We start from the raw sequence: 18,898 nt of genomic DNA on the forward strand, positions 1-18,898 counted from the left end.
TCAGGGTCTCTGGTGAGGCACAGCAGATGGGCCTGGGCACGAGACGCTTCGGGGACCAACCAGAGACTGGCTCTCCCTCTGTCTCCATGGTGGTCCCTCCCTGCCCTTGCTCACTCAACCACCATTCCTTGGCCCAATTCAGAGGGAAACAAAGTCAGTCAAATAAGTAACAGAGAAAGATGGAGCATTATTGATTTATTAGAAAAACTAGTAAATGGGTTTTCTCTGGTTGGTGGAAGCACATTTGAGCAGGTGGAGGACAAGGCCCAGCTGGCCCCAGGGCCAGCACCAGATTGTGTGGTCTGTGCCCAACAGGGTTGCAGTCTTGTGGAGCTGCCTCCTCCCTTGTGTCCTCCCTGAGCTTGCTTGTCCAAGGGACCAGGCCGTATGGTCCTCTGGATCCTTGCCCGCTCCCGCTAAAGGGTGGCGAGCGAGATCCAGGACCAACCTTGGGAACCCTAGCTGCCCTCCAACAGGCAGGAAAGAGAAGTGGTGTGGTGGGGACGCTGAGCCTTCCACAAGCTTCCAGTTAGGGGTGCTAGTTTGTGGGGGCTGAGGGGATGCCTGGCGACCTTCCATACTGCCCTCCCCCCACCCTCAAGCAACCATGAGGGGCCAGGGGATGAAGGGGAAGGAGAGAAGGAAGGAGGACCACCTGACCATACCTAGAAGGAGCTTCCTCTAAGCTGCCCTGGGGAGGAAGCCTGTTATGCTGGTGTGGACTGGAGCGTGTCAACCTAGTTTGGGAATACTGCGAAAAGATTGCAAAGTAGAAAATGGAAGGAGGGGAAATCCCTTGCCAGGGGCATAGGGACTTCACCCCCTGTGGCACAATCTCCCCAAGCCGGCCTTCTGTAGCTTCAGGGCTGTTGGGTGAGTGTCTCGGGGCCTGCGTGATGGGGGAGGGGTGCCTGGGGAGCTGGCAAGAGCCAGTGGGTCACATGTGGCTGGCTGCCATTGCCCAGTCCGGGAGTCCTGGGGGACTGGTGCGATCCTCCCTCTTCCTTTGGGGCCCTTTCAGTCTTTGGGCTATGGGATTGCTTGCTGGAAATTTCTCACCTCAGTTGCTACTTTGGCACGCATGGAAGGAAGAGGGGGGCACCTTATCTCCCTAAAGACTGGCCCAGGGAAAGAATTGAGGAAGATGGTTGCCACTACCTGCTCTGCAGTAAGGAACGTGCTGTTTGCCTTGGAGCACGACATGCCCTCAGATGCTCCAGAGGCCTTCATTGCCAGGTGAGTGTAGTCACTGCACGGCCTCCTGCCTGTTTCCCCAGAGGGAGAAAGAGGCTGGTGAGTGGTATATACTAGCTTCTCTGTAGATGCTAAGAGGGATGTAGGGTTAGATGCATAGAGGCCAAGGGAAGACCCTGGCTACAAAGGTGAGACCCCCTACCCTGATCTGGGGATGTCAGGCTCCCATGGAGAACTTCCCTCCTGCTGTTCTTGTTTGAAGTTAGTTAGCTACCCTTTGGTAGGGTGGTTCTGATCTCTAAGCTGTGCCTACAAGAAGGGCTCCTGGGAAGGCCTAGTAACTCTGGGTGCCTAGCCCCGTGGTTGCAACCGGAACCTCGCCCCCCCCTTCCAGAGGAATCCTCTCCGTGTGCCCGAGGCTCCTCATAGGGAAGGTGATAGAGTAGCAGCTGAGGCCCCAGGGACTTAGGGTCTCTTCAGGGGGAAACACTTGCTGCCCCTAGTTTGACCCCTCTTTTGGACCTAAACCCAGTGAAGATGCTGGGTTGGAGCTGTATTGCTTTCAGAGTGGTGGGGAGATCTTTGGGAACGAGTGCCCTCTTTCCCCCAGAGGTTGGACCTTCACAGCATGGGGAAGGTGGGGTGGGGGGAGCCTTTCCCTGGGGAAATTGTGCACAGGGCTCCTTTCAGCTGGGCTTGGGGAAGGGGGTGTTAGATGTTTGGTGGCCTTTATACCCATGTGACTTGATAAGGACCTCAGGAGAAGCTGAGCAAGGGGTGCTGTACCTTCATGGCCCAGCCCCCGGCATTTGTCGTAGTTTCCCAGCGGTGGTGTGACATGGGTGGTAGTACCCAGCTTACGGTTCCGTTTGCCGCCCAGGGTGATAGGTCACGAACTTCACTGTCTGTTCAGCCAGTACCCTCAGATGGTACCAGCTACAGCCAGGACATTGAGCCTTTGGCTTTGGGCTGCTTCACTGCAGATGCTGGCTATCCATCTTCAGTCTGGGGAACTGTACTGTCCCTAAGGGACCCTGGGTCTGAGTTGGACAGTGCTGGTTTGCCTGGGAGTTGGGGAGGATCCCAGAGTGGAGAGGCAGAGCCTTGGGCAATGTCAAGGTCTGAGAGAACCAGCTTGAGAACTCTTGTTCCCTTCTACCACCTGTGGTGGTATCAGAGGGCCCCGGAGGCAGGGGAGGCCCTTACATTTAGGACCCACCAACCTTGGTAGTGCCCCTCCCCCACTTTTTTTTTTTTTTTGGTGAGAGCAAGAAGGTGGAAGGGATATGGTGGCCCCTGAGGTATGAGTCCCAGTTCCAAGGAAGCCCCGTGGGAAAGGCCCCTTGTGTCTCTGGGGTCCCCAGCAGCCCCTCGGCTAGAGCTAGTGCCCTGGGTGCCTACCTGAAGCTCCTTCCTCATGCCCCTAAGGGGCATCTCAGGCATTTCCCTTGTTCTCTTCCATTTCCCTGGCCGTGACCAAATGGGAGGCAGCCCCAAGCAAGGCCTGCTTTGGGAGTGGGCAGCATCTGAGGAACCTCCTCTGTCTTTTCCAGTTTTTGTGGGGCTTGAGGGCCAGAGGGCCCTCCGTCGGGAGGAGGGGGGCAGGCAGGAGAGGAGCGCGGGCGCCTGGGAAACCGTTTCCCGCCCCAGGGGCTCCTGGCCCTGGGCGGGAGCCTGGGCTGCACGGGAGCAGAGGCGGGTAGGAGCCGGTGGAGACAGGCATCGCAGCGCAGCGGGCCCCTGGCCGCCGGCCGTGGTCGCGGTTGGAACAGGCAGGCAGGGGCAGGGGAGGACTGGGCCCGGGCTGAGGCCACGGGCGCCCCGCCAGTCCCTACACGGCCCGGTCCCGCCGGCGGGGCGCCAGAGAGGCTACTTCTTTTTGGGGAAGAAGCTGAATCTCTTCTCCTTGTCTTTCTTGCCAAGGCTGGCATCGGGGCCTGTGACGGAGGGCAGGGGCAAGCTCTGTGCCTTGATGCGGATGCTCTGGGACTCGTTGATGGCGGTGCTCACGCCCTGCAGCCAGGACAGCATCTCCTCCTGCAAGGCAGGAGGGCTGTGGGCCACCAGGGAGGGGCATGCCCCAAGACTGCTGGTGGGAGAGGGACCCCTGCTCCTTGGGCAGCAGGGGCAGCACAGCAGGGGTCTGGGCGAGGCCACCGTGCACTTACCTCGTCCTTGCCGTGGAAGAGCCACTCACTGCCATTGCTCAGCCTAGGACAAAAGAGGGTTTCCTGCTAGGTGGCCACCTCTGCCTGGAGAGGAGCCAGAATCTGGAGCCTCCCTAGGACCAGAACCCTCACAGGCAGCACAGCAACCTGCTGAGAGAGGTGAACATCTGCACTCTAAGCTAAGCCTCTTTGGTTTGAAAAATTCCTGAGGGGCAACTTAGACGAGCTGGTTGCCCCCAGGCTGCCGTCCAGCTGCTGCTGCCAAACTGAGCTGCCACGGAAGGGGTCCTGGGCGGGAGGGGCCTCACCGCAGCTTGAAGACATGCTTCTTCTTCTTGTAGTTGGCCGCGATCTCACAGATGGCGTGTCTCAGGGCCAGGGGTTCCTCCCCGTGGTAGGGCACCCCCAGTGCCAGGTTCTTGGCGTCCTTGTAGAAGGTCAGCTCGCTGTTCCGGAGCACACAGTACAGGTTGTTCCACGACCTGTGGAGATGCCGGCCGGCCGGTCACGCACGTCTGGGTGCGACACCCCGTAAGCAATTATTACAGCTTTGCCTTTTGTTTTTTTTTAATGATACCATTTTTTCCCCAATAAATATTAACACATTTTACAGTTAGAAAAGGAAATGGAAATCATCTGTAACTCCACTACTGAAAGTTAGCTATTGTCAACATTTTATGTATTTTCTTCTAGTCTTTCTATTTACATTTTCTTCTATTCACATGTTTAATGAAAATGGGTTATAGTGTATATTCAGTTTCATAGCCTGCTTTTAAGATTAACACTAAATCAGGGCACCTGGGTAGCTCAGTCGGTTGAGCATCCAACTCTTGGTTTTGGCTCACGTCATGATCTTAGGGTCCTGAGATGGAGCCCTGTGCTGGGCTCCGTGCCCGGGGGAGTCTGCTGGAGATTCTCTCCCTTTCCTTCTGCCCACCCCCCACTCATGCCCACTTGCTCTCTAAAATAAACCTAAAAATATGATTAACAACAATATATCATGAATATTTTCACATATCTTTCAAATCTTTCCTAAAAACAATTTTAGGAATTAATTTTAGGAAATAATAGGGTATCCCATTCTATATATAATCCCTTTATTGGCGGGTCCTATAATTACTGGAAATTTAAACAGTGCAGTTTAAACAGCAATGTGATAAACATTCATGCATGAATCTTTGCTATAACTTGGGTCTTACCTTGAAGTACATTTCTTTCCAATTTTAGTATATGTGCTGCTGAAGCGAGCACTTGAGGTACATTTCTAAGAGTGGGATTAGTGAGTCTAGGACCAGCACTGTAACCTTAACTTTCAAAGCCCTTTGCACCCATGAGCATATGTGAGTCTCACCACAGAACTGAAGGGAGCAGAGCAGCATTTTGTTCTGGTTATTTTTCATTTTATTGAGATCTGTGTGGTATACTATACAAGCACTTCTTAAAGAAACATGTTTGTGCAAATCAAGACTCAGCCAATGTTTGGTGACAAGCTTATAAGCTTACTGGTAGGCAGACCTGAGCTCCTTGACCGACTAATGGGAAACTCAGTACCTATTCACACTTCACAGGAATGAATGCTGGGGAACAGGGCAACGGTCAGCTTTTCCTCCTCCCCTTGGAGGGCAGGAAAGTGGAGAGCTTGTTGGGCTCATAGGGAGGAAAGACTGCAAGTTCAAAGAGAGAACTTGACCTGTGCTGGACAGGCAGGCTATAGAGCCTTTTCATGGGGCCCAGGTTTCTGACATGCAAAGATCCTCCAGGAAAGCTCCGATCTTGCCTGCAGCAGTCCTGCTTTGAGCTTGGACTCCCAAGTAAAGCAGTTGCTGAGAAGGAGCTGGGTCCTGGAGTAAAATACTGCCTCAGACAAATGACTTCTCTGAAATTCTGTTCCTCCATCTGGGAAATAGAAACCTTGGTTGGTATCACAGGGTGGTTGTGAAGATGGTATCAGTCCGAACGATGCCTTGCACATCGTACGTGCTCAGTAAATGCTAGTTTCCCCTTTTCTAGTGGGCTCTGTATAAAATAAACTTCTTCAGGGTGCTTGGGCCCCCAAATTCATTTTTGGGACATGCTTTAGCATGGTCCACCCTGCTCCCAGCCCAGGCTCTGTATGCTGCCACTTGCCTTCAACCTCCTGATGCTGCCCTGTGTCCCCACAACCCTGGAACGCTGCCGGGGCCTTGGGTAGCAGCAGCCCTGAACCGACTGAACTCAAGGACGTAACTGCCTCAGGGCCAGGAAAGGATGTGGCCTTCGAATGAGTTCCTCAGGGTCACAGAGTTGCTGCAGGGCAGCACTGGGAGGGACCCCCGGAAGGCATGTATGCCAGCTCCATTCTGCTCTCCTGTTCTACAGCTGGGGAAACAGGCCCAGATTGGTTAAAAAGTGGGCCTTGGTCAAGGATATGTTGTTACTGCCAAGACCTACCTACCTCTTACCAAGCTTTGGGATAAGAGTAACGGCTAGTGTTCACTGAGGACCTACTCTGTGCTAGGCCTGGGCCTGGGATCTGTACCAGAGGTATGGTCTCCTCCTCATCCTCATTTTACAAATGGGGAAACAAAGGCTGAGTCACTTGTACAAGGGCATAGGATTTGAACTCAGGACTTTCCCCATCATGCCAAGTAGCTCCTGGGCTGACCCAAAGGGAGCTCTCCGATCAGAGGCAGAAGGCCCCCTTTCCCCTACAAATGCCCATGTTGCCGAGGCTCTGTAAGGGGAGAGGTCCCTGGGAGGCGCCCACACCTCCCCCCCAGGCGGCCCCTCCCGCACACACCTGTTGGATGCCTTCTTGTTGGGTCCCTCCAGGTCATGCTTGCGTCCCAGGTAGCCTTCCATCTGCACGCTGTACCCGTGGTCCCGCTGGGCTGGCAGCGTTGTAGGCTCATCACCCTCACTCAGAGGCGTGTCTAGGACCTTAAAGAGAGGCTCGGTGGCGGGCCTCTCATCCCCACTGGATTTCTCCTGCGGCCCCGGAAGCAGTGGTGGCTGTAGGTCCTGAGGCCACTGGCTCTTTTCTTCCCCCTGCTCAGGGGCATATGGGAGGAGCACACCTTGCTAGGGGTTCAGACCCAGGGGTGGCTACTTGGCAGGACTGGGAAGGCTGAGCCCCCCAGGCCCCAGCCTCCTCCTTTTCTGGCCTTCCCTTGACCTGTGGGGCCCCCTGGTCTGCTCCCATAGGCTCTTCCCATGCCTCTAGCTCCATCCCCACTCCTCCCCACCAACACTGATGGAGCTGCTTAGAGTCAGCTGAGGGGCCCGGGTGATGGTTTCAATGCTGGAGCTTTCCAATGCTGCCCCGGCCCCTCCAGCTGAGTTAAACGTCTGGCAAGATTTCCTATGAAGGGTTGTGCTGCTAACACAGATGTGAGAAACATCTAGTATGATGTTGAATGGGGACTCTGCTGGTACTTGCTTGTATCTAAGTCCCCAAAGCCAAGGGGACAGGCCCTAAGTCTCCCCTGCCACCTTATGAAGGGAGAACCTAGGTCCCCCCGGGTCACCGCTCAGGGGTAACTGCTCCTGCCCCCTCAGTGGACTGGGGTTGGCTGGAGTAGGGCAGTGGCTCCCAACCCTGGCTGCCTTCTACCGTGGCCTCAGGAGCTTTCACAGAACAGGCACCAGAGTGGGGGCAGCAGGGTGGTAGTTCTGAGTAAGCTTTTCACACTCTCTAATGAGCAGCTGGTGTTGAGAATCCCCACAAGAAGGAGTCCCTGCTGGGCAGGTGGGGAGTACTGTGGCTTTTACCTCCCTGCACTTCCCTGGGGGGCATGGGGTGTTCCGGCCCCTGCCCAGCCCAGTGAGGGGCCTCCACTGGAGGCAGATGTCCACAAGAAGGGGAGCGGACCTGGTCCCATCTGCAGAGGCCTTTGTGGCCTGCCTTTGTGCCTATGGCAGAAGAGGGCGGGACAGATAGGAGCAGCAGGGGCTGGCGCCCCCCCCCCACCGCCAGGTCGAGCACAAACGGGGGAGTCTTCTGTGTGCCAGATGAGCACCAATGAAGGGAGCCTTGCGCAAGCCAGCTCGTCAGAGCCCTGTCTCCAGGCCTGACTGCTGGAGACCTTAGAGCATCAGGTGGGAAGGGTCTTTCTTGCAGATCGTTGAGCTGGCCACGTCTGGATGGCTGAAGGACCAAGGCCATCAGCCCAGGAGTACTAGGGCTGCCCCAGGCAGGAGACCAGGTTCCCTTTGCTACTCCCTGCTGCTTGCCCCACAACTGAAGGTGGAGCCTGGAGAAGCCAAAGAAGGGCAGAGACCCTGTGCTCCCCATTGTGGGTCCTTCAGACCATGACTCAAACCTGAAATAGAGAAATGGAGGATGGGAGAAAGTGGACACAACATCGGATAGTGGATTGCAGCTTTAAACAGAGACACACTGGGTAGACTCTTCAACAGCTGAAAGTGACCGAGGACTGCCCGAGATGGTATTAAAGCAATGAAGGAGAGGCTTAATGCCGATGTCTGACACCACGGCTGGGAGAAAGGTTTGTATGCCATCAAATTAGGACTGCCCAATACACAGTTTTAAGTTGGGGTTCCAGTAAGATCTTCTTTAAAGAAAGGATAACGGGACTGAAAAGTTTGAAGACCACTAACCTAGTCCAATACCTTTAATCTATGAGGAAATCTATGCTCAGAGAGGTTAAGTGACTTACCCAAGGCCACACAGCTAGTAAGTATCAGAAGTGATTGAGAGCATGCGCTCCAGAATTCAAGTAGGCAAGGGGTTTTTTTTGTTTTTGTTTTTTAAAATTGCATCTTTAGGTCTTTCATCTTTTCCTGTCTTAGAGCCGCATGAGAGCTGTGGCTGGCTGACACTCATCTTAACTCATCCGTAGTACTTGTAGCTTCAAATGTCTGCAGTGAGCTAGCACTGGCTGGCCACAAGGATCTAGAGGACCCAAAGCTCTGTCCGGATCATCCTCTAGCAGTGGGGGAAGGGCAGGATTGGCAGGGATGAGACTGGGAGCCTGGGTTCGGGCTTCTGTGGACTCCATCACGCTGCCTTTCTGACTGGGTGTAAAACTTGGTGGGGGTTGGGTTATTAATGCGGAAAGTGAAGCCTCTTTCATCCCCCACCTCTCCATCTGGCTGTACTGCTCCTAGTCATGGGCCAGAGCTTTCCCTGCACCTGCAGGGGCTTGAGGCGGGGGGGCGGTCAGAGAAGACCCTCGTGCCTCTCTCGCTCAGCCTCTGCTCTCTGCAGACTGGTTTTACTGGGGACTGTGCCCACATATTCTCCCCGTGCTGCCATTCTCCTTCCTTTCTGGAACTGTCCTCTGAAAAGAAAGGTAGATTTTTCCAGGACTGCCGACTTCAACTTAACCTTCCTTCTACTTCCTCCTGAGTGCCAGACCGCCACTCCCTCGCAGGGGCATTCAGAGGCCAATGGCCTGCAAGGTCACAAGTGAAATAGCCAGGTCATGGGATTGTTTTAGAATATGGGGTTTTCCAACGTCTGCAAAGGTTTCTTCTGTGCTCTTGACTGTTTGTGTGGAGACAACTTAAAAGTCACTCTGTCCCTCTGTCCTGAAGGCCAAGGCCTGAGCAAGAGCCCAGCATGAAGGAGAGAGGAGTGTTTGGCCGAGCTGCTCTTTGGGGCTAAGGGAGGAGCCTCGCATGAGAAAGATGGGGCAGAAGGGTCTTTGGCCAGAAGGATCTAACTTTCCCAGCCCCCTTTCTAAAATAAAGCTGGGGGAGGGGTTGGAGGTTGGGGGGGGGGGGTCATGTTCCTGCTGCCCCTGGAACTGCGCCATGCTCCGATATGAAGAGTCTGCCTCGCCCTACAAGGGAGGGATGGGTGGGGAGCAGAGCAGGAGGAAGGGTGGCTGGGTGAGGAGTGGGGCCCAGAGCTGGCTACTCGTGTGGCTGTAGAGACAGGCAGTTTCTGCTAAAAGGCCCTTGTCCTCTGTCCTATAAGGTAGGAGGCCCACTGCTTTCGCCCCTCGCCCCCGAGGACGGAGCACACACAGATTTCACCCACACTGCTGAGGGTGCCTCGCCGGGGGATGCCACTTGGGGTGGCTAAAGGAGGGGGACTGGAGGAAATTCTTGGTGGCAGGCTGCAGCAGCTGTGCAGTCTAGACAGTAAATGGGAGTGACTGCCTGTGGGAGAACAGCCCGGGTTGGGGGGCTGGAATCAGGGACGTGGAGCCAGGTTCTCCCGTTTGGGAAACAGGTGGCTGAAGTGGGGGCATCTGAGAGGAGGTGTGTGTGTGTTGGCTGCTGGGATCGTGAGGAGGGTAGAGGACAGGCAGCACTGCCTGTGGTTTGGGGACATCAGCGGAAGAAAAGGCACAGACAGGAGAGGCTTTTAGGATCTCACAGGACTGTAGTCAAGCAGGGAGAGGCCTCTCAGTTCCTGATGGGCAGGGGATGGCCACCTCTTTTCAGAGTCTTGTAAGCTTGACTTTTTAGGGTCCTGCCTTGCTAGGAAGCTGGCCTGGGCAGGCGAAGTATACAGAGGACCACAAAGGAGGTTCAAGAAGTGGGGGAAAGATGGGTACATTTCTGCTCTGGACTAAAGGAGCTGAAGGTGTACTTCCAGGCTCAGCCAGCTGGTGGTGCAGAAGACAGCACAGAGATGGCCAACTTTCCAGCTCCCATGAGAAAAATCACCTGGGCCTGGGACCACAGGGTGTTTTGGAGGTTCTAGAAGATGCTCAGTGAACTCAAGATGTATTAACAAGCAAGGTAACACAAGTGAGGGAGCTTCTCTCTAAAGGAGATGCTGACAAGCAAGAACCAGGCCATGGGGGTGTCCCCCGCCAACCCCCGCTGAAGACACCATTCTACCTTGTCATGTGCTGGTCTTGCATCTGATCTCACAGCGAGGACTGAGCCTGGAATGCATACTTGGGCAGATCAAGGGGGAGGCGCTGGGGGAGGGGGTTGGTTTGGGAGGGCTCTGGCAATGGATGTTAGAATTCATATGGAGAAGGCTTCTTTTAAGAGACGGAAGACTGCAGTATGGGACAGAAGAAAATGAAGGGAAAAATAAAGGCTGATACTCTCCTAGATGCCAGAAGTTCTACCTATATTATCTCTCCCAATACTCACACCTATGAGGCGTATCATCACCACCCCTATTTTATAGATTCTGGAAAGGGGGGTCAGGGGGGATGAGTAACTTGCTCAGCCACAGATCTAGTGAATGGAAAGTCAAGGTCCCGAACTCTGCATTCTTCCTACAGAATCCTGCTGCACGAGGGGCAGGAACTACCGCTCCAGAGGAGGGCACCTACGCGATGCAGTTCTTGATCAAAATGGGCCGAGCCCGCTGATGTGGGAGGAGTCAGAGAAGACCTTTAGGGGCCGGAAGAGGGGCTTGGGGCCACAGAAGACCTATGGCTGGATGCCTGAGGCAATCAAAGCAAGGCTATGAAATGAGGTGAGAGAAGCCGGCCACTTCTACAGACGAGAATTGCATGCTCCCCCTTGTGTCTGACGTCTGGGCGCTCGTCCTCTGGGAAAGAGGCAGGAAGGACTGTGGGCAGGCGGGCTGGGAAGACAGTTCAGAAGACAGTTGTTTACAAGGAAAGAAATGCTTTGTTGAGTTGAAAGAAGAAATGAAGAGATGGCAACTCAGGGTGAGCAGAGACAAATGCCTACAGAGAGAAGCCGGCAGGAGCGGCTGGGGGGCAGCTGTCACGAGAGGTGGGATGAGGGGGCAGAATGGCTCCACATGGGACCCCAGGGGCCAGCCATCCACCGGAGATGACAACTGGCCCAGCAGGGAAGATGATGAGGGTGGAGGAAGGCTCCAGGTGAAGTGAGGGGAAAGGAGAGGGAGTGTTCGGGGTCCCCGCAGTCAGGGATGGGGAGACCTGGGCCACTGCCACCATGAGTGGGAGGAGAAGGAGGCTTCCTTGGGAGTGGTCTTCATCATTCCTGCCAGCAGTGTGGGCTCTTCTGGTCCCTCTGCCCTCGAGAAGCTGGTGGCCGCTCCATCCCATGGTGACTCTGAGCCAGTTACTCAGAAAGATTCATGATGCCCACTCCCCCATCCAGCTCCGACGCCCAGTGGTTAAGCTGGCAGCTTCAAGCCCCATTTCTGAGATGCCTCCAGTGTTAACTGGGTTCCGTCCCAAGTCTGTCAGTATCTGGGATGCTCTGAAACACAGCTTGGAAGAAAGAATTTAGGGGTGGCCTTTGGAGCAGCCCAGCCGGGAGGGTTATGTGTGGCCACAGCACAGAGAGCTGGACACACCCAGCAGCAGACACAGGTCCAGAAGGAGCCCGGAGTGGCAGGGTGCAGGGCCAGACTGCAGGCAAACCTCAGTCTCGCCACCACTGATTCAGGCATCTGGGGGGAGACAGGGCCACTCCCAGGTTTGGGGAAAACAGGTCCTCTCCAGGCCCCTTCTGCTCCTTATGAACAAATGGGATTCGCCTGGGCTGACAAACGTCTGAAGCAGCAGCTCTGTTGGGCCTCACGGGGCGGGGAGGAAAGATGGGGAAAGCTTGCTCGGGCATGAAGAAACACAGCTGCTCCACACACACCCACGTCCCTTCCATCCAAGGAAGCGGAGCCCAGCCTCTGGCCTCGGAGTAAAGCTTCAGGCTGCTCGCCAGGGAGGCCGCTCAGAGGGGAGCTGCCCAGCCTGCCAAGGGGGCGACAGTGGCCAGAGCCAGCCAGGCATGGTCTGAAAGGTATCCTGGCTGTGACCCAGAGTCCGCTCGGCACCAGGCACACGCCCCTCACAGCTGCAAGTGCCGGTCATTTCCCTGAAGCCACGGTGACCTCTGAGACCTTGAAAGGGAGGGGCGCGGGGCCTAGGCAGCCCGACTGCCCGCCCTCCTCCCGGATGAGCCGCCCAGCCCTCCCTGGGGCACCAGCAGCGGGCAGTCTGGGAAGGGCGCGCTGAGAGTGCCGTCTGTGGGCTGTGCGTGGTCAGAGCTCTCCCTGGGCAGAGGACGAAGGGGCCCGAGAGCAACAGTACCCAGCAGTCGCTCGCTCGAGTACCCTCACGTGTCACCCCGTGACTCTGAGGACTGACTCATTGCTCTTGTGGTCACAGCCCCTAGGAACACCAGTCCCTTTCAGGGATGTCCCTTCCATGGTCACAGCTGCCCCATTGGGAGAGTTCCTCACGCAGGCCCCAATTTCCATCCCAAAGCCCAGAAACATGCAGTGCGCCGCAGACATCCAAGCCCTGTCGGGGACCCTTACGTCCGGAGTGACTTGGACCCACTGTGAAGCCGTCTGTCTGCTGTGAAATCAACCACGTGTCACCACAGATACTAGACCAGGGACTCTCAGGCCCCCAGGCTCTGGAAGACGAGGGTGCTTAACAAGACTCCCCAGCCCCTTCTAGAGCCACACCCTGAATGAAGGGGAGAAACCCAAGGCAGGGGGATTAGGGTGACAGTGCCCCAGGCACTAAGAGGAAGGGGGATGGCTCAGCTTGCTGCCAGGCACCCATCCAGCACCCTGGGGCCATCTTCAGAGCACAGACCCCCCCCCCCCCCCCACCAGAGCTGAGGCTCAACCCTGCCTCTCTCCGCCAAACGAGGACGAAGGCAAATCCCCCAGCCCTTGACCTCCGTGCCCTCTCCAGCCTCACACCAACTAGCACCTGACAAGTGAACAGGCTCCTCAGAACTAAGGATGAGACCAGAAGAGAGAGGGGAAACCTACCTCTCCCAGCCTCTCCTTTATTTTGGTACATTTTTGACACACAGGAATGTTCTAGACTTTCTGTAATCCCCAAGAGAGGGCTTTATAAAGGTGAGAGGACCCAGGAGGATTAGGCGGTCTGTCTAAAATCATGCAGGACGTCTCCCCCAGAATTAGGGACTGGAACCCAAAGTCCTGACTTCCACTCCAGAAGTTTTGGCTTTCGTGATACCTTGTTTTTTCTGCGTGGCCGCATACATACTTACACACTTACCTGTATGAATGCTTTTTTTTTTTTTTTTTTTTTAACCAGAACATGCTCTAATGTGGAAAGGGAGTGAGGGAGGCAATTCATTGTATGGTGAGGTGCTTGGGGAAAAGACTGAGGTGGAGTGGCACACCCGCAGCCGGGAGGGGGAGGCTGAGCTGGGGCCAGCAGGCTGCGCCCCACCCCCACCGAGCTGTGTAGCCGGCTAGGCAGGGGTTCAGGTGCCTGGCCCACTCCCATCTGCTCCCCCAAGCAGGAAGCCAGCATGCACTAGTGACAGGTTTCACAGAAAGCAACACCACATGGTTCTATTCTACAGGGTGCCCACACCAGACCACACATAGGGGACAGCAGGAGAGCCACCGTGCCCCAGGCCAGGCCAGAGAGAAGGGGCAGCGCACTGCCAGCCTTTCCCAGGAGAAGCCTGTGGTTTCTGTAAAGGTGTCCCAGGCTCATGGGACCCATTTTCCTCTCTTCTCAGGTCAAAGACCAATTGCAGATCCTCATAAAGCCCAACAAAGGGCTCAGAAATGAGAAGTGGCAGGGAATTTGTTTCCATGAGGCCTCAGGCCTGGTGTTCCCTGGATTTGCCATCTGGTTTCTTCCTTTACCAAACACAGGTATTTTCCCCTCTGGCGCAGTGGCCGGCTCTCTGGGAAGGGTCTCAAATGTAGGCTCATTCCCTCCTTCCAGAGATACTCAGGTCCAAGCAGATTTTATTTCCCCAAACCCAGTGACATTCAGGGGCTGGACAGAGGCAGCTCTGATGCACACATAATTCCATTTGCACAGACGTACACGACACAAACCACGGAGTCGCACAGGTAGTCACAAAGGAGCCCGCAGACCCAGGAAGCCACTGCACGGAGACACACAGGGATGGACAGCCGAAGCACGGGCGGTGTGTGACAGTCCCAGTCCCAGCCCCAGCGTCCACTGTTCCTGCCAGCCCCCAGAGTTCTTGCTCCTTCCAGGAGGGGCTGTCTCTGGGAAAAAGGGGCTGGGATGAAGTCCACCAGAGACCCCACATGCGGTGATGGCGCTTCAGAGGGCACTTCTGGGAGAGGCCCTCCATCGGGAGCCCAGGAATGCCCTCTGCTGGACATGACGGGCCGGTGCAGCTCAGAAAGGGAGGCCTCTGGCCAGGCTGGAGGCCACAGAGGGTGCTCGGCGTGGGAGGGGGTGTGTGTGACTCTCAGAAGTGTGAGAAGAGCTGAGATACAGACCTGATGGGGATTCTGCACGGGAAATACGCATTGTAGGTGCATTTTTCTGGGGGTGGCTGGTGTATCAGAGATTTCCACCTAGAATACCAATCTCCCTAAAAGTTCAGGCAAGCTCCAGCGGGCAGCTGGACAGGTGGGGCGCATGCACTGGTGAGCCATGCAAGGCACATGCTGAAGTCTCGTCTTCTTAGCTGCTCCCCAGAGCATTTCTCCAAAATTGGGGTTATAGCCTCAGGCTCCCTGCACGGACACCCTGGGTCTTTTCAGCTAATGGATCTATTCCTTCCGAAGCCATGTGCCCCACACCTTTGGCAGCTGGTCTATCTTGGACCCTCCCAACACTTCCATCAGTCAAGACTCTGTGGCACCCTCCTTTTCTATAAGGTTGGGGGACTGGCCCTGTGACGCAGAAGCCCTCGGGCTCTCTTTTGCTCCAGCAGGGCTCCCTGACGTCTGTTCCTGCTTCAGAGCCAGCTCTACATCCAAACCCACCCATAGGCATTAGGTCGGAGGCGGGGGGAGCAAAGGGGGAGAGGCTCAGGGTAGGAAGGAGGGATCTGCCGGAGGGTTGGGTGTCCCCCCTTCACTGTCCTGAATGCCCACGGCTGGGGCAGGTGAGGTCAGATGGTCTGTGGATATGTGAGTATGTGTGTGTGTGTGTGTGTGTGTGTGTGAATGTGTGTATGTGAATGTGTGTATGTGAATGTGTGTATGTGTGTGTGTGAATGTGTGTGTAGGGCATGCTGGGTTAAAGACGGAGTAAGACGGAACACGGGAGAATGATGGGATGGTATAGAAAAATAAACCTTCCCTGGATCAACTCTTTCTCCTAATGTAGATAGTGATGTATTTGTACAATAAAATGTATTAGACTAGATAAAATCAAACTAAAAAGAGTCATGTCAGTGGGCTGGCATGTCAGTGTCTTTGGGTTGAAGGAAGGAGGGCAATTATTCTAGAAATTAAGAAAACCTAAGTGAAAAGGAAGACTGATGTGGAAGAGGAGTCTGGACGCGCGGGTGGTACAGCCTGTCCTCGCGTTCTGCCCTGGCCGAGCCTAGTAGGGATGGGAGGGCTCCGGCAGCAAGGACTCCCAGGAACCAGACAAATAGGACAGGAAACTGACCGGGGACGTTCTCTCGGTGGCTGCGCGATGCGGACCTCGGGGAGCCTCCCCTGCTGTCTCCCCTTCTTCCTCTTGAGACCTGTGGAAGACCCAGCCCCTCTTTAGAAACTGCCTCCCCGCAGCCAGTGCCTGGCTTCTTGCTCTTCCCACCAGGAGCCTGTCCGCTCTCTCCTGGTCCCGGCCTCCCAGCACAAGGCTCTCAGCAAGGAACTGCTTAATTGGAAACACTATGGCAGACTCTTTAGAAATGGACACAGTTGAAGGCAGAACGGCCTCTGGAGCATGTGTTCAGTGGCTCCCAGAGCAGGGGGCCATTTCTGCCTGCACCAGGCCTTCAGACTACCCGTGATTTGGGGGAAACACAAGCTCCTCTAGGCCTTTAGCCTGCAGACACCCCAGACTTCTCTGGCTAGTGGTCTAGGTGTGAGAGGAATTATTAAGACATCCGGGGGCCTGTTTCTGATGAAAAGCACCTTCCCTCCCCCTTCCCACCCATCCTCCTTGGCAGAACGCTCCTGCTCAATCCGCCTGGCCCTCCACTTACCCACTCTCCTCTTCGGGTCTGTCTGGGGTCTGGCGTTCTTTTAGCTCAAGCTAAGGGGAAGAAAAGACCCAGGGTATCAGAGTAGCCACAGAGAAGAGGCTCTCACTGCTTGACAGCCTTCCCTAAACACAGCTCCCCACGCACCTGGTGTTTGTTCTTTTAGAAATTACCGCCTTTATCTTTTGCATTCGGAAGTGCTTTCTATCTCTCCTATTTCCTTCCCACTCTGCCCCTCACCAAGCCTTGTATACTGTCCGCGTGTGCCTAATAAGAGGCTCAGAGTTCGACTCGAGGTCCCCCCTCTTCTGAGGTGTGGCTGCGGGGCCTCCCAGTACGCGTTCCCAGCTCACCGTGGTGGGCTTCTCCAGGGCGGCAAAGCGCTCTGCCCAGCTGGCCGTGGACTTCTCAAAAGCCTCATGCCTCCTGATAAGCTTCTCCACACCATCCACCGTGTGTCCAAAGTCCCGGCTGGCCAGGTAGGGCTCCTGGGCGATCAGCCACGCTTCGGCCACAGAGGCGTCCCTTGAGAACTGGCACACTTCCAGTACTGCAACGGGGAACAAGCCACAGACCCACCCACAGGGCCCAAGAAGGGCCTGTTAGCACTCAGCAGTGAGCTGCTCCACAGACGAGGAGCTGGTGGCCAGGCAGGAGGCCCTCACAGGGGTCCCTGAACCATGGGGACACCCTGCTCAGCGGTGACCTACTGCCTGAGACCACTCGAACCCATGCCACATGGGGGAGGGTTTCCTCATCTCCAATCCATAGTTATATTGGAAAAACACATGAAACAGAACAAACTCTGTTGGAAAAAAATGTAGCTTAGAATCCCCTTTGACAAGCAGCCTTTTGCCCTATGCGCTTGCTTCCCAGTACTTGGCTGCCTCCCATAATTGTGCCCAAGCAGCCGCGGGGCTGTCAGGCCTTCCTGGCTTGCGTGCAGCTCCCTCCTGAGTGGTAGGACTTCCCCTTTCCTCGGTCTCCAGCTGCAGAGGACAGAGCTCTGTGTCTGACAGGCCTCAGATCCAGCAGTGGGAGGTGCTAGAGCCTTAACCTGACCCCTCCCCCCGGCTTCAGGGACCCCAGCCTGGCACATGGTGGTGGTGTCCTCCTGGCAGAAGCCGAGCCACTCATGTTCTGCCTGGACCCAGGCGGGGCCGAGGGCAAGCAGGGAGAGGGCATGCGGGCTGGTTAGGGGTGGGCAGCCAGCAGCGTGTCTATGCGGCTCCTCTGTGTGGACCCCCGAGGCCCTTGGCTCGAGAACCTTGCTTATGGGTGGCATTCTGGGGTCTCCTCTCTAGGAGGTAAAAATCACTCCTGCCCCGCCCCCACCTCAGCAGGAGTCTGCCCCCCTCCCCCAAGTTCTGGGTGTACTCACGCATGCGGAGCTGTTCCTGGCGGTCCTCCCACTTCGCATCCATCTCCTTCCTCCTGGATAGCACCTGCTTCAGTTTCTCACTAATCTGTGGGAAGGAAGGGAGAACAGCTCAGGCTTTTAGTAAACCTTCCCCTTGTCTGAGGTGGTGTGCAAATGCGTCCTGCAAAGCATGCTGAGTTTGGTCACAAGGACCTCACTTCAAGTCCTGGCCCTGCCACTAGCCAGCTGTGCTACCTTGGGCAAGTGACTTAACCTCTCTGAGGCACGTGTGCCTCTCCTAGGAAATGGGTCTTGCCAACGCCACAGCATGCACACATGTGGGTGGCTAGGTGGGCTATGAGCCCGCTCTCCTCTACTAAGCTGCCAGCCTTGGCTGGGGCCGATGGGGCCCCAATCCCTGGGCCTGCACACAGCTCTGACGCTCCACGAGTGGGAGAGTCTCCTCAGAGAACCCATGGCCCACAGCTCCCTCCCAGGAAACTGTCCAGCCCAGCGAGAATGCAGGCAAGGCTCCCCTTCACCCACTGTCCTCTCACCTCCTCCGAGGCCTGGTGCTGCCTCTCCAGCAGGGACTCCCCCAGCTCTAGGCAGGCGCTAAAGTTCTTGCTCCGGGTGTCGATCTCTGCCTTGATGCCCTGGTGATACTTCATGAGCAGTTCCACTGAGGAGACATCCCTGGGGGATGAAGGGGGGGGTCAAGGGTCAGGGAGGGAGTTTGAGGAAGAAGGAAACTCTGGGTGACTCTGGCCTGCCTGATGTCAAGTCTAGACCACAGAGGGCCGCCTTCCACCTGCCTGGGACTCTGACCCCACTTCCTCCTCTCTCTCTGGCCAGCCAGGGAGTCCTCTGCCAGCCTAGCCCCAGGGGGAACATTGATGCCCTAGTGTCTTCCGCTGGTCAGCTGGCAGGGGATGAGTCAGGGGTTTGGGGACCCCAGAAGGAGCCTGGGAATATTATTTGAGAATAAAAAGGAATGAGGTTCTGATCCTTGCTATAACATGGATGAACCTTAAAAGGTTTGTACTAAGTGAAACGAGCTAGTCCCAAAGGACCACATACTGTAAGAGTCCCCTTCTAGGACAAATCTAGGACAGGCAAATCTAGAGAAATGGAAACTAGACTCGTGGTTGCCAGGAACTCGGGGGAGGAGGGAACTGTGGGGTGATGACTGCTAACGGGTACCGGGATTCTTTCTGGGGTGATGAAAGTCTTCTAAACTTAGAATGTGGTGAGGGCCATACCCGGTGGTGGTGAGAAAACCCCTGAATGGGACATGTTAGTGGCCGAATGGTATGTTATGCGAAGTGCATTCTGAATAAGGATGTAAAGTATAAAGTCTTGGCCATGACGGGCACTCCAGGGCAGAGGGACA

The 18,898-nt window shown here is 55.7% G+C and overlaps 1 protein-coding gene across 1 annotated transcript in view; it reads right to left on the minus strand.

Annotated features, from left to right (window-relative positions):
- Nucleotides 1–180: 180 nt before the first annotated feature.
- The window catches only part of SPTB (spectrin beta, erythrocytic), a 124,352-nt gene continuing 105,634 nt past the window's right edge, over nt 181–18,898 (minus strand). Inside the window, exons 28-36 of the mRNA XM_004738933.3 lie at nt 18,063–18,201; nt 17,527–17,611; nt 16,499–16,695; nt 16,149–16,198; nt 15,605–15,683; nt 6,142–6,389; nt 3,671–3,844; nt 3,363–3,405; nt 181–3,231 (exon numbers count right to left, since the gene is read on the minus strand). Coding sequence (XP_004738990.1) covers nt 3,064–3,231; nt 3,363–3,405; nt 3,671–3,844; nt 6,142–6,389; nt 15,605–15,683; nt 16,149–16,198; nt 16,499–16,695; nt 17,527–17,611; nt 18,063–18,201 — 1,183 coding nt within the window. The 3' untranslated portion in view covers nt 181–3,063. The remainder of the gene's footprint in view (nt 3,232–3,362; nt 3,406–3,670; nt 3,845–6,141; nt 6,390–15,604; nt 15,684–16,148; nt 16,199–16,498; nt 16,696–17,526; nt 17,612–18,062; nt 18,202–18,898) is intronic.

The sequence above is a fragment of the Mustela putorius genome, unplaced genomic scaffold, assembly GCF_011764305.1.
Source record: "Mustela putorius furo isolate JIRA1106 unplaced genomic scaffold, ASM1176430v1.1 tig00000129_pilon_pilon_pilon, whole genome shotgun sequence".
In the NCBI taxonomy this organism is placed as follows: Eukaryota; Metazoa; Chordata; class Mammalia; order Carnivora; family Mustelidae; genus Mustela; species Mustela putorius.